Genomic DNA, 14464 nt, shown 5'->3' with positions numbered 1-14464 from the left:
TTAAAGACATTTCCATAAAAGAAATAAAATTCAAAAATGAACTAAAAAAATACATGAATAAAAATTCTTAACATGTGAAATGAAAGGTAACAAAAAACAACCAATAAAAATACTGACCAAATGTATTTATATGTTGAATGATGAATATATATATATGACAGTAAAGTAGGCACACTTACCAGGAGAAAAAAAAGAATCCCCAATTTTGCAGAAACAGGGTGTTGATGGAGATGGAGAAGAGCTGGTAGTCACTGTGACGGTGGTGGAGGTTGGACTTCCAAGGGTTGTGGTGGTGGGTGTGGTTGTGATGATTGGGCAGTTGGAATTGGGGCTGCAGCAGAGAACACGGATCCTGTAGTTGAGGCACATCCTAAATTTGCCCTTCTGGTCCTCGTTCTTGCACACCAGTCCAAAGTGGACATCACACTGCACAACCTGTCCCACCTGTGTGATGGGAACATCGGGGTATTGTTCCGCCTGACACTGGATTTCCTTTGGATGCTGACAGACTTCCTGCCCAGCAGCCTGGATGTGTTGGTAGGTCTCAAAGTCTCCCTGGTTGGGCCCTGCAGAGGGGAAGTCAACATCAAACCAATCACTCCAGGAGCAGACCTCAGGTTGACAAGGGGAGGTGTAAGAGGTTGTGGTGGTTCTGAGAGGGACTTCTGTGGCGGGTGTTGGCATTGGAGTGGTGGTGCTGGTGGAGGTTTGCAGTGTGGTTTCTGAGGAGGTTGGCAGCGTGGTGGTTGAGAAGTAGGGTGTAGAGGTGGAGGTGGTGACTGTGGTGGTTGTTGAGGTCCCACGGGTTGTGGTGGTGGTCCAGGTGGGTGTTGTGGTGGGTGTGGTTGTGATGATTGGGCAGTTGGAATTGGGGCTGCAGCAGAGAACACGGATCCTGTAGTTGAGGCACATCCTAAATTTGCCCTTCTGGTCCTCGTTCTTGCACACCAGTCCAAAGTGGACATCACACTGCACAACCTGTCCCACCTGTGTGATGGGAACATCGGGGTATTGTTCCGCCTGACACTGGATTTCCTTTGGATGCTGACAGACTTCCTGCCCAGCAGCCTGGATGTGTTGGTAGGTCTCAAAGTCTCCCTGGTTGGGCCCTGCAGAGGGGAAGTCAACGTCAAACCAATCACTCCAGGAGCAGACCTCAGGTTGACAAGGGGAGGTGTAAGAGGTGGTGGTGGTTCTGAGAGGGACTTCTGTGGCGGGTGTTGGTGTGGGGCTGGAGGTTCTGATGGCTGTTTGTAATGTGGTTTCTGAGGAGGTTGGCAGTGTGGTAGTTGGGTAGGGTGTAGAGGTGGAGGTGGTGACTACTGTAGTCGAGGCTGGAATTCCGCGGGTTGTGGTGGTGGTCCAGGTGGGTGTTGTGGTGGTGGGTGTGGGTGTGCTGATTGTGCAGTTGGAATTGGGGCTGCAGCAGAGAACACGGATCCTGTAGTTGAGGCACATCCTAAATTTGCCCTTCTGGTCCTCGTTCTTGCACACCAGTCCAAAGTGGACATCACACTGCACAACCTGTCCCACCTGTGTGATGGGAACATCGGGGTATTGTTCCGCCTGACACTGGATTTCCTTTGGATGCTGACAGACTTCCTGCCCAGCAGCCTGGATGTGTTGGTAGGTCTCAAAGTCTCCCTGGTTGGGCCCTGCAGAGGGGAAGTCAACATCAAACCAATCACTCCAGGAGCAGACCTCAGGTTGACAAGGGGAGGTGTAAGAGGTTGTGGTGGTTCTGAGAGGGACTTCTGTGGCGGGTGTTGGCATTGGAGTGGTGGTGCTGGTGGAGGTTTGCAGTGTGGTTTCTGAGGAGGTTGGCAGCGTGGTGGTTGAGAAGTAGGGTGTAGAGGTGGAGGTGGTGACTGTGGTGGTTGTTGAGGTCCCACGGGTTGTGGTGGTGGTCCAGGTGGGTGTTGTGGTGGGTGTGGTTGTGATGATTGGGCAGTTGGAATTGGGGCTGCAGCAGAGAACACGGATCCTGTAGTTGAGGCACATCCTAAATTTGCCCTTCTGGTCCTCGTTCTTGCACACCAGTCCAAAGTGGACATCACACTGCACAACCTGTCCCACCTGTGTGATGGGAACATCGGGGTATTGTTCCGCCTGACACTGGATTTCCTTTGGATGCTGACAGACTTCCTGCCCAGCAGCCTGGATGTGTTGGTAGGTCTCAAAGTCTCCCTGGTTGGGCCCTGCAGAGGGGAAGTCAACGTCAAACCAATCACTCCAGGAGCAGACCTCAGGTTGACAAGGGGAGGTGTAAGAGGTGGTGGTGGTTCTGAGAGGGACTTCTGTGGCGGGTGTTGGTGTGGGGCTGGAGGTTCTGATGGCTGTTTGTAATGTGGTTTCTGAGGAGGTTGGCAGTGTGGTAGTTGGGTAGGGTGTAGAGGTGGAGGTGGTGACTACTGTAGTCGAGGCTGGAATTCCGCGGGTTGTGGTGGTGGTCCAGGTGGGTGTTGTGGTGGTGGGTGTGGGTGTGCTGATTGTGCAGTTGGAATTGGGGCTGCAGCAGAGAACACGGATCCTGTAGTTGAGGCACATCCTAAATTTGCCCTTCTGGTCCTCGTTCTTGCACACCAGTCCAAAGTGGACATCACACTGCACAACCTGTCCCACCTGTGTGATGGGAACATCGGGGTATTGTTCCGCCTGACACTGGATTTCCTTTGGATGCTGACAGACTTCCTGCCCAGCAGCCTGGATGTGTTGGTAGGTCTCAAAGTCTCCCTGGTTGGGCCCTGCAGAGGGGAAGTCAACATCAAACCAATCACTCCAGGAGCAGACCTCAGGTTGACAAGGGGAGGTGTAAGAGGTTGTGGTGGTTCTGAGAGGGACTTCTGTGGCGGGTGTTGGCATTGGAGTGGTGGTGCTGGTGGAGGTTTGCAGTGTGGTTTCTGAGGAGGTTGGCAGCGTGGTGGTTGAGAAGTAGGGTGTAGAGGTGGAGGTGGTGACTGTGGTGGTTGTTGAGGTCCCACGGGTTGTGGTGGTGGTCCAGGTGGGTGTTGTGGTGGGTGTGGTTGTGATGATTGGGCAGTTGGAATTGGGGCTGCAGCAGAGAACACGGATCCTGTAGTTGAGGCACATCCTAAATTTGCCCTTCTGGTCCTCGTTCTTGCACACCAGTCCAAAGTGGACATCACACTGCACAACCTGTCCCACCTGTGTGATGGGAACATCGGGGTATTGTTCCGCCTGACACTGGATTTCCTTTGGATGCTGACAGACTTCCTGCCCAGCAGCCTGGATGTGTTGGTAGGTCTCAAAGTCTCCCTGGTTGGGCCCTGCAGAGGGGAAGTCAACGTCAAACCAATCACTCCAGGAGCAGACCTCAGGTTGACAAGGGGAGGTGTAAGAGGTGGTGGTGGTTCTGAGAGGGACTTCTGTGGCGGGTGTTGGTGTGGGGCTGGAGGTTCTGATGGCTGTTTGTAATGTGGTTTCTGAGGAGGTTGGCAGTGTGGTAGTTGGGTAGGGTGTAGAGGTGGAGGTGGTGACTACTGTAGTCGAGGCTGGAATTCCGCGGGTTGTGGTGGTGGTCCAGGTGGGTGTTGTGGTGGTGGGTGTGGGTGTGCTGATTGTGCAGTTGGAATTGGGGCTGCAGCAGAGAACACGGATCCTGTAGTTGAGGCACATCCTAAATTTGCCCTTCTGGTCCTCGTTCTTGCACACCAGTCCAAAGTGGACATCACACTGCACAACCTGTCCCACCTGTGTGATGGGAACATCGGGGTATTGTTCCGCCTGACACTGGATTTCCTTTGGATGCTGACAGACTTCCTGCCCAGCAGCCTGGATGTGCTGGTAGGTTTCAAAGTCTCCCTGGTTGGGCCCTGCAGAGGGGAAGTCAACGTCAAACCAATCACTCCAGGAGCAGACCTCAGGTTGACAAGGGGAGGTGTAAGAGGTTGTGGTGGTTCTGAGAGGGACTTCTGTGGTGGGTGTTGGCATTGGAGTGGTGGTGCTGGTGGAGGTTTGCAGTGTGGTTTCTGAGGAGGTTGGCAGCGTGGTGGTTGAGAAGTAGGGTGTAGAGGTGGAGGTGGTGACTGTGGTGGTTGTTGAGGTCCCACGGGTTGTGGTGGTGGTCCAGGTGGGTGTTGTGGTGGGTGTGGTTGTGATGATTGGGCAGTTGGAATTGGGGCTGCAGCAGAGAACACGGATCCTGTAGTTGAGGCACATCCTAAATTTGCCCTTCTGGTCCTCGTTCTTGCACACCAGTCCAAAGTGGACATCACACTGCACAACCTGTCCCACCTGTGTGATGGGAACATCGGGGTATTGTTCCGCCTGACACTGGATTTCCTTTGGATGCTGACAGACTTCCTGCCCAGCAGCCTGGATGTGCTGGTAGGTTTCAAAGTCTCCCTGGTTGGGCCCTGCAGAGGGGAAGTCAACGTCAAACCAATCACTCCAGGAGCAGACCTCAGGTTGACAAGGGGAGGTGTAAGAGGTGGTGGTGGTTCTGAGAGGGACTTCTGTGGCGGGTGTTGGTGTGGGGCTGGAGGTTCTGATGGCTGTTTGTAATGTGGTTTCTGAGGAGGTTGGCAGTGTGGTAGTTGGGTAGGGTGTAGAGGTGGAGGTGGTGACTACTGTAGTCGAGGCTGGAATTCCGCGGGTTGTGGTGGTGGTCCAGGTGGGTGTTGTGGTGGTGGGTGTGGGTGTGCTGATTGTGCAGTTGGAATTGGGGCTGCAGCAGAGAACACGGATCCTGTAGTTGAGGCACATCCTAAATTTGCCCTTCTGGTCCTCGTTCTTGCACACCAGTCCAAAGTGGACATCACACTGCACAACCTGTCCCACCTGTGTGATGGGAACATCGGGGTATTGTTCCGCCTGACACTGGATTTCCTTTGGATGCTGACAGACTTCCTGCCCAGCAGCCTGGATGTGTTGGTAGGTCTCAAAGTCTCCCTGGTTGGGCCCTGCAGAGGGGAAGTCAACGTCAAACCAATCACTCCAGGAGCAGACCTCAGGTTGACAAGGGGAGGTGTAAGAGGTGGTGGTGGTTCTGAGAGGGACTTCTGTGGCGGGTGTTGGCATTGGAGTGGTGGTGCTGGTGGAGGTTTGCAGTGTGGTTTCTGAGGAGGTTGGCAGCGTGGTGGTTGAGAAGTAGGGTGTAGAGGTGGAGGTGGTGACTGTGGTGGTTGTTGAGGTCCCACGGGTTGTGGTGGTGGTCCAGGTGGGTGTTGTGGTGGGTGTGGTTGTGATGATTGGGCAGTTGGAATTGGGGCTGCAGCAGAGAACACGGATCCTGTAGTTGAGGCACATCCTAAATTTGCCCTTCTGGTCCTCGTTCTTGCACACCAGTCCAAAGTGGACATCACACTGCACAACCTGTCCCACCTGTGTGATGGGAACATCGGGGTATTGTTCCGCCTGACACTGGATTTCCTTTGGATGCTGACAGACTTCCTGCCCAGCAGCCTGGATGTGCTGGTAGGTTTCAAAGTCTCCCTGGTTGGGCCCTGCAGAGGGGAAGTCAACATCAAACCAATCACTCCAGGAGCAGACCTCAGGTTGACAAGGGGAGGTGTAAGAGGTGGTGGTGGTTCTGAGAGGGACTTCTGTGGCGGGTGTTGGTGTGGGGCTGGAGGTTCTGATGGCTGTTTGTAATGTGGTTTCTGAGGAGGTTGGCAGTGTGGTAGTTGGGTAGGGTGTAGAGGTGGAGGTGGTGACTACTGTAGTCGAGGCTGGAATTCCGCGGGTTGTGGTGGTGGTCCAGGTGGGTGTTGTGGTGGTGGGTGTGGGTGTGCTGATTGTGCAGTTGGAATTGGGGCTGCAGCAGAGAACACGGATCCTGTAGTTGAGGCACATCCTAAATTTGCCCTTCTGGTCCTCGTTCTTGCACACCAGTCCAAAGTGGACATCACACTGCACAACCTGTCCCACCTGTGTGATGGGAACATCGGGGTATTGTTCCGCCTGACACTGGATTTCCTTTGGATGCTGACAGACTTCCTGCCCAGCAGCCTGGATGTGCTGGTAGGTTTCAAAGTCTCCCTGGTTGGGCCCTGCAGAGGGGAAGTCAACGTCAAACCAATCACTCCAGAAGCAGACCTCAGGTTGACAAGGGGAGGTGTAAGAGGTTGTGGTGGTTCTGAGAGGGACTTCTGTGGCGGGTGTTGGCATTGGAGTGGTGGTGCTGGTGGAGGTTTGCAGTGTGGTTTCTGAGGAGGTTGGCAGCGTGGTGGTTGAGAAGTAGGGTGTAGAGGTGGAGGTGGTGACTGTGGTGGTTGTTGAGGTCCCACGGGTTGTGGTGGTGGTCCAGGTGGGTGTTGTGGTGGGTGTGGTTGTGATGATTGGGCAGTTGGAATTGGGGCTGCAGCAGAGAACACGGATCCTGTAGTTGAGGCACATCCTAAATTTGCCCTTCTGGTCCTCGTTCTTGCACACCAGTCCAAAGTGGACATCACACTGCACAACCTGTCCCACCTGTGTGATGGGAACATCGGGGTATTGTTCCGCCTGACACTGGATTTCCTTTGGATGCTGACAGACTTCCTGCCCAGCAGCCTGGATGTGTTGGTAGGTCTCAAAGTCTCCCTGGTTGGGCCCTGCAGAGGGGAAGTCAACATCAAACCAATCACTCCAGGAGCAGACCTCGGGCTGACAAGGGGAGGTGTAGGAAGTGGTGGTGGAGGTCAGATACGGGAGTTGGGTAGAGGGTGTTGGCTTTGTTGTCGAATACCCTTGCTCAGTTTGTCTTGTAGCTGTGCTTGGGGGTGCTGTGATCATTGTGTCCGTTTGGATATTCGTCATTGGTTGTGTGGTGGTTTTGGAATGGATATGTTCAGTTTCTGGTGGAGGCACTGATACTGTCGTTGTCTTATGTTTAGTTTGAAGGTGTGGTGTTGTTGATATTTCTGCGGATGATGTACTTAGAGTTGTGGAAAATATTGTGGTTATTTTTGGTATTTGTGTAGTTGTGGTTGATACCGTAGGTTCCTTGCATGGCACTTCTACATTTGAGCAGCATTTAAATCTCAGTTTATAGTTATAGCAGATTGGTGGCAGTTGGTTTTTATTGTAGCATGTCAAGCCTTCTTCTGTATTGCATGTTATGTTTTGCTCCAGAAGGGGATATTGAGTGTTCGGGAACCTTACTGCTCTACATTCCACATCCTTTCTGTTGTCACAGACTTTGTATCCTTTTTTTTTAATGTTCTGAATCGTATCAAAATCTCCATCGTTGTATCCAGACCCTGGATAGCTGACATCATACCACATCGACCAGTAACATTCTTCTTGAATGCAGAGAGGAGTTGTTGAAGGAGAAGTGGTAAGAGAGCTTATTTCAGCTGTGGTTGTTTCCTTAATAGTTGAAGGTGCTGACGTTGTACTTTCAGAGACTGTAATAACTGGTGATGTACTGGTTGGAAATGATGTAGTTTCTTCAGCTGAACTAGATGTTTCTGTCCTCTTAACTGGGGTTGTGATCGGCGTTGGTGTGCTGAAATGTGGTGTGGAAGAACATGGTACAAAAACACAACAGAGGATTCTGATTTCATAGTTGTTGCACATGGTTGAAATTTGATCTTTGTTGTAACATATAAGCCCAGCTGTTGTACTGCATTCTACTTGTTGGCCAAGTTCTTCCAGTGGCATATCCGGGAATTTTTCTGCTCTGCACTGAACATCCCGTGGAGCTTTACAGACTTCATAACCTTTAGCTCTCAAATCTTCAAAGGTTTCAAAATCTCCACCATCATAGCCAGGGGTTGGCAGACTCCCATCGTACCATTGTGACCACTCACAGACTTGACGAACACACACTGATGTAGTTGGTGTCACTGTGAAAGAGAAGACAGCACAAAACTTGGAATTAATTCCTGTATTTATTCCTTTTTTTAAGTGGACTGACAATTTTCCTAAGGTAATTTGCTTACGTTTTCAGCATGGAGTGCATCGGCTCAGCCTGCGTATAATTTAGTGGGAAGTAGAACAGAAAATCCATCACCCAGCAACTTAATATACAAACATTCTTGGAACTCTTGTGTCCTAAGAGAATGCTAACTATCTTTTTAAAAATCAGTCTGGGACATAGTTGAGGGAAAAAAAGCCTCACTTTTATTTTTTTTTTTCTTTAGATTACCTGGTTTGTATCTTGCTTCAGTATTTATTAGTCTCTCAGATATTTCAAAGCCAAGATCCAGTAAAAAGAACAACATTTACTCTATGCATCAAGATTCATCTCTACTTTTTTCTTAGAAATAAATTGACTTCTCATGTAATGTGCTCCATTGTCTTTGCTACTCCATTTGAAGCAAAAGGTTTCTAATGCAGCATCGTTAGCACCCTACACCTTGTACTTTAGCTGTGGGCTTAAGAAACCATTTATTGTCCATAACATCTGCAGGTGAATTCTCATTATGAAATGGCTAATGAATTCCAGTAGTTTTAATGACTACTGTGGTTTCAGAATGTGTAACTCAAAATTTTATACAGAATACTCATTCTGTTACACAACATATGCCCATAGTTATTAGAGATTGCCAACCTGAAGGATGCTGAGCAGGAATTTTAGAAATTAAAATTTCAGTATCTTGGTGCCAATATCTGAGCAATTCTCTCTAGTACTGTAATTATAAGTACCATGGACCCTAGCAGGAATTTTACAGAAAGTAATAATTGTGTAATTTAGTAAGAAAAAATCATGAATTATCCATTCAATAAAGATAATTCAAGGTATAGAAATAGTTACACTTACAGGTAGTAAATCTGAAACTGGTTTTTTGTTTAATTTTTCACTTACAAGCATAAGCAAACTAATACTATGAAACCAGTGTGCAACGGTTTACAGTTTGGTGTTTCAGGAGTGGTTTTAGTTTCTGTTTCTTCTCTTGTGTAGGTTTGGTTCCACAATATTGACTGAAGCTGGATAACCCAAGAGTCTCACTCTGATTCATTTTTCAGTATATCAGCTCATTTAGGTGTGAGTGTGGGCATGGTCACTAGTAAGCAGAATACACTTTTGGAGGATGTACCTGTGGAAGAAGGGGCAGGTGGTGTAGTGCTGAAGTGAAATGTTGTTGCTGGTGTGGGTGTTGTTGCGATGGGGCACTCATAGACATCCCTGTGAAGTGTTCCATTGAGACCACAGGTTGCAACAATGCACCCTCCCGTGCCATCTGTTGTGTTGTAGACCACCTCTTGATAGTTGTATTTCTGTCCCTCGTAAAAGCAGATGCATTCTGTAAATCAGAAGGGTGTGTTATTCCTTGGTATGCAAAACACAGAGCAGAGCACCTCAAACGTTCAGATAAAAACAACTTTGTCAACATACCCGATTCATCGTAGTTGCAGATTTTGCCGTGTCTTGTGCATTTACTGGAAAAGAGAAAAAAGGAGATGATGAATGTGAATTTATTGTTTTGGGACATTTTTTATTGTGTCGTTTTTCCTATCACTTCTTTGCTATTTGTTGTGTGTAGAAATACTATTTTCTCTGAGTTAGATGCTCAGTACTGCTGTACAACTCCAAGCTAGGTAAGATCATTCAGATTTCTATCGAGAGAGCAGCTCTTCTGTGCCAGCATACCAAAAATGGGGTATCCTCATTGGTGCTTTCAGAGGCTGGGAAAGATGTGGGGGGGAGGGATGATTTAAAATGCCCTAATCTCTCTGACAGGTGTACCTATTGCTTGGAAGAAAGTGCAGTAAATATATCATTTGAGAAAGAATCACTGTATCACAGGTGTTGAGGCTCTCTACAAGGTGAATTTCCGTCAGTTCCAAAAGATGCAGGAATGCTTTCTGTTTTTAAAGGGAATTTATATATTATCTGTTAAGAACTGAATTTTAATATATTTGTTTAAGAGGGTAAGGGCATCTAAGGCAGCAGCCTGTGACTGGCCTGCTTCCTTTTGGCAAACAGAAACCTTAATGCATGGTGAATCATATTACACAACTTTAAGCTCAGTGCTTAAAAATCTTGAGTAAACTTACCATGACTGACAGGCCTGGTCTGAAGGCATCTGCATTCCTGGTTTGTAATTTTTTCCATTTTCATAACAGCCACAATTAGAAACACAAGTCATGGTTTCTTCATCAAAATAGGGCTTGTTCTTTGGGCAGTGTGGATAGCAGCCTACAATAAAAAAAGGGGAGTTATTTGTGACACCAGACTTTACACAAGTGGAAGTAAAACAATACTGTTGATATTTTCTTTCCCCAAGTTATCCCATATGGCAAGTGGAATTTCAGATACTATTCCTGCTATTCCTTTCATTGCACATCAAGCTTTGGAGCACTTCGTCCTCATTCTCACTCCTTTCAAGTGCAAGTTCCATTTGGGTGTAATATACTAATTAGAAAAGAATTTCTTACAATTTCTAACATAAACACGTCGTATACTAATATAAATTTTGTTAATCATATTGCATTTGAGATAATTTTTATAAGTAAAATAAGGCATGCATATTTTTCTTTACCTTCCAAACCTCTCAGCTCATGAAGACAGCTTCCACTTGGATTATTGCAGGTCTTCATACAAGGGGCTCCACAGGGTTTGTAGTGCCATTCACATTCCCCTTTTGGATTGTAGTAATCACAGAACAGAGCTAGAGAAAGGAGAAATTACATTTCTTTAAATAAGGAGAAATTAAATCTTTTTACATTAGAGTCTTCCAGTTTTGATGCATGAAAATCCTATGTGATTGGGATAGTCATTTAGGTGGTGAATAGGGTATTTTCTTACTTCTAATTCAACACAATGTTATCCTTGTACCACTTTTTGACACCAATGAAATTCTAAAGCATAGAACATAGTTATGCATGAACCATGAAAAATCAATTAATTGAACCACTGATTTTAGTTAGTATGCAGTAATATTTATTTACACTGAGCCTGATGTTGGGAGTGCAATATTTTAGAGTTCACCAGTTGTATATCATGACTGGCAAGCAAATCAGGCACTAATGACACTGTTGGTAAAGTTACCATCAGTGGTTTCATTTTAAGAAGATATATTGACTCCCAGTGATCTATTCAACATGATTTCTGGTTTTTGTTTGTTTGCTTGGTTTTGTTCTTTTGTTTTTATCTGTTTTTAGAATAGAGCAGTTCCTGTTACAATTAGAATTTTCTTCTTTCTTTTCTAGTTTTTTCTTCTCTGTTTCCTTTCCCTCCAAAAATTAGCAGGGTGAAACTCACGACAAATGGATGGGGTTCTCCATGAAATGCAGATGTCCAGCTCATTGCATGCTTGAGCATAGGCAGCTACTGCTGTACAGAAACATTCACAGTCTCCCCCCGTGTCACAGGCACAGGCATCCTCCACACATGCTTGATAATACTCATTTGGTTCAACCTGGTGGACAAAAAGTTGAGTTTTCATGCACTTGTCCTCTTTGAAAAGGCCTGCACAGTCCTAAAAAAAGCTGGATAAAATATCTGGAAGTGACAACTCTGTGTATGTGAGAAAGATAAGAAAGGAAGAAACTGTAGAATTAACAGAAACTGTAGCTGTTACTAGTAAGTAGTAGTGCTAAAAATTGTTTAAAGATCTATTTGCAGAAAGAATAGAATTACATTACTACAAACTTGCACACAGTCATACTTATCAGATGGCTGATATTATATTAGTGCAAATGGTGTCACTAGAAAATACACATATCCTGATATTTATCTGTTGCTGTCATTTCTATCAGCAAAAGAACCCCCAACAAAACAACTGAAAAAAACCTTTCCATTTCTTTAGTGTACTTCTGCAAGGAACAAGCTGAGAAAATGAAAGTGAAAGTACTTCCTATGCAGCCTCCCTGGAACTTGCTCTGACTTCACTTGGTCGTGTATGACGAAGTATAATTTAGTGTGTATTTCCTACATAAAAATAATGTAGTTTCTGGCTGAAGAGGATTAAAGACTGAAGTTCAGGTGATACCTGGGAGTGACACTTGGCAAAGACTTCACTGGTAATGATGCTGCACTGCTTCTGTGCCCAGGCTTTCCTGTATGGATTTGCAGTGCAGGGATCCTTGGTTTGGTTGGCATTTGGGCAACTGGAAGACACTTTCCAGCTGTTGGCAAACTCCATTACATTTCCTACCACAGACTGACTGCGAGTGGTGAAGTCATTATTGCCATTGCCATCATAGTTTCCACAAAGTCCACAGATTTGTCCCTGCATGAAGGTCAACACACGGTTACAAAGAACAGTGAGGAACACTTTCTCAGTATCTTTAATTTTATTTAAAATTAAATATTTTTTCAATTTTATTTAAGGTTATCTGGGCCTCTTCAGTAACAGTCTTGGACCTTCTCATATAATGCCTTTCACGAAGAGGTGTCTCTAACTTATTGTTAGGAAGGAGAAGCACAGGGAGCAGGGCAGACCCATGGCTTTTGTTCTTAGTATTGAGCTAATTAGTTTTATCTAATTCCCAACATGCCCATTCAGTGAGGGCTTTTTGTGAAGGAAGGTACCCCTACGATTGCTCTTATGCCATTGCTGAATAATGTAATTTGAGGAAAATACTCAATACAGCAACTAAATCAGCACTACAAGGATAATGATATGCAATTGCTGCACTCTCAGTCTTCTGGTTACAGCCTAAATTTCCATTTTTTCCTTTGAGAAGTAAAGTGAATGCGTTTCAGAAATAATTTTATCTGGTTTTAGATTTAAAAATGTACCTGAAAGCTGGGACTAAGTTTGATGAATATACTGGTTTTCCTGTCCCACATAAGCATAAGGCCAACAGTAGTGTCCACCACCAGGTAGATGCCCATGGAATGCATTTGGAATGGCATTTGTCCTCCAGGTGTCCTCTGGATGACATCGGAATGTCCATCAGTGAGTACAAGCTCATAGTTCTAGGACAGAAAAGAAAAAGTTAGTGGCCAATTTAAAAAGTCACCTTTTGGGCAGTTTATAAATTGCCAACAACTACTATGGAAATAATACTTCTATTATAATAAAAATTTATCTATTAACATCATTATTATTATTCTATTAACATCGTTATTATATTATTAACACCATCTATTATTATATTAACATCATGTTAAGCAATTTCTCTTTAGAATTCTTTGCTTTAGCAGAGAGCAGAATCATTAGCAGTGAACAAAGAAGTTTAGTAACTTTTTCACTGTCTTGGAGGACACTTGTGGGATAGAACTATCTAGGACCTCCTGTTCCATTCTTCTCGCACATTAGGCCCGTGATGCAACTCATGAAAGAAAATACTTACCCCGAGGAAAACTTTAATAGACTTAGAACAGGTGGTTCCTGTAGTGCCACATGGAATATTCTCAGTAATGACTCTGAAGGTTCCCTGATTCAGACCCTGTTGGCCACAGTAGTTCTGAAACAGAGAAATGATATTCAGGCTTCAGTCTGCCACGTGGTCATGTGTAGGATGCAAGGTCCTTTGATTGTGGAAAAGCCTAGGAAGGGCTCTTACCTGAACCAGAACATATTCACAGTCTCCTTCAAAGTCAAAGCGTTTGCCATCAAAGGTTGTGTAGTGCCCATCTCCATAGACAGAACAGGTTTCCAGGCAAGGGTTCTCAGAGCACTGCCATTTTCTGTTTGTACACGTGCTACACAAGACAAAGAGCACTCCAAATGTACAACCAGATGTACACACAATACAGGTATATCTACATGCCTGTGTGTGCATCAGTTTTATTTTAAAATGCATTTACTCTATGATGAAAGAATAAGGCTTGTGTGTTCTCAGAAATACAGCACAGCTCAAGAACCTTTGGGGTTTACCAGAAGACTGTGTTACTTCATGATGTCCTGAATAAATTAGGTTAGGAAATACCTGAAATCTTTACATTTCCAAATCTTTTTGGAGGTCTTGAAATGTAGGATTGCTTAAGAAGAAAAAAGCTTTCTTGACTTGAATGAATATGACATCTTCCAAATCATATTGTTCTGCTGACTACTTCTAATTTCTGTGCTGTGTGCCATTGTAAAAACAGAGGCTGATTTTTAGGTACCAAGTGGATCATCTTCCATAGGTTTCCTTCCTATAAATCTTTATCCTGCTGGAGCCAAATACTGTAATTCACCTCGAATGAAAACTATTCCCTTTCAGATGCTTGAGAATATTTTTCAATATGCTCTTACCAGTTGTTACAGCCAACTCTGATTGATTCTCCAGGACTGTAGAAATTCCCATTGTGAATACATGGACAGTCTTCTGGAGCTATGCAGCCACCTTTGCCATCCAGCACTTGGTTGTGAGGGCAAACACAGCCAGAGACACAGTGGGTTCTGTACTGTAAGGACCATATAGAAAACACGACTTGAAACATTTCCCTGATGAAAGACTCCAGCTGTAAAAAAGTTTTATGTGCTGTCAGCTGGGGATGGTGAGACTGTACTTACACATTCCATATCCAGAGTCTGGCAGCTCTTCTGGCATCCTGCTCCTACCACATCTCCAGTGACATTGCTGCAGTCAATATAGACCATGGGAGCTTTGCAGACTGAAAGAGAGAAAAGCCATGAGG

At 45.7% G+C, this 14464-nt stretch overlaps 1 protein-coding gene across 32 annotated transcripts in view; it reads right to left on the bottom strand.

Moving 5' to 3' along the window:
• The window catches only part of LOC139804605 (mucin-5AC-like), a 284635-nt gene that overhangs the window by 253157 nt on the left and 17014 nt on the right, over nt 1-14464 (bottom strand). For 2 of the 32 annotated variants that reach the window (XM_071762020.1, XM_071761996.1), the window contains exons 20-31: nt 14340-14440; nt 14079-14230; nt 13405-13543; nt 13192-13305; nt 12635-12814; nt 11883-12122; nt 11153-11309; nt 10431-10559; nt 9946-10087; nt 9284-9327; nt 8985-9191; nt 180-7790 (exon numbers count right to left, since the gene is read on the bottom strand). In XM_071762020.1, the coding sequence (XP_071618121.1) occupies nt 180-7790; nt 8985-9191; nt 9284-9327; nt 9946-10087; nt 10431-10559; nt 11153-11309; nt 11883-12122; nt 12635-12814; nt 13192-13305; nt 13405-13543; nt 14079-14230; nt 14340-14440 (9216 nt within the window). The remainder of the gene's footprint in view (nt 1-179; nt 7791-8984; nt 9192-9283; nt 9328-9945; nt 10088-10430; nt 10560-11152; nt 11310-11882; nt 12123-12634; nt 12815-13191; nt 13306-13404; nt 13544-14078; nt 14231-14339; nt 14441-14464) is intronic. The other 30 variants (XM_071762028.1, XM_071762029.1, XM_071762024.1 and 27 more) reach the window with 30 other exon arrangements.

This window comes from Heliangelus exortis, chromosome 18, assembly GCF_036169615.1.
Source record: "Heliangelus exortis chromosome 18, bHelExo1.hap1, whole genome shotgun sequence".
NCBI classification, from domain to species: Eukaryota; Metazoa; Chordata; class Aves; order Apodiformes; family Trochilidae; genus Heliangelus; species Heliangelus exortis.
The sequence above is the reverse complement of the archived record's forward strand: the minus strand, read 5'-3'. Positions and strand labels throughout refer to the sequence as shown.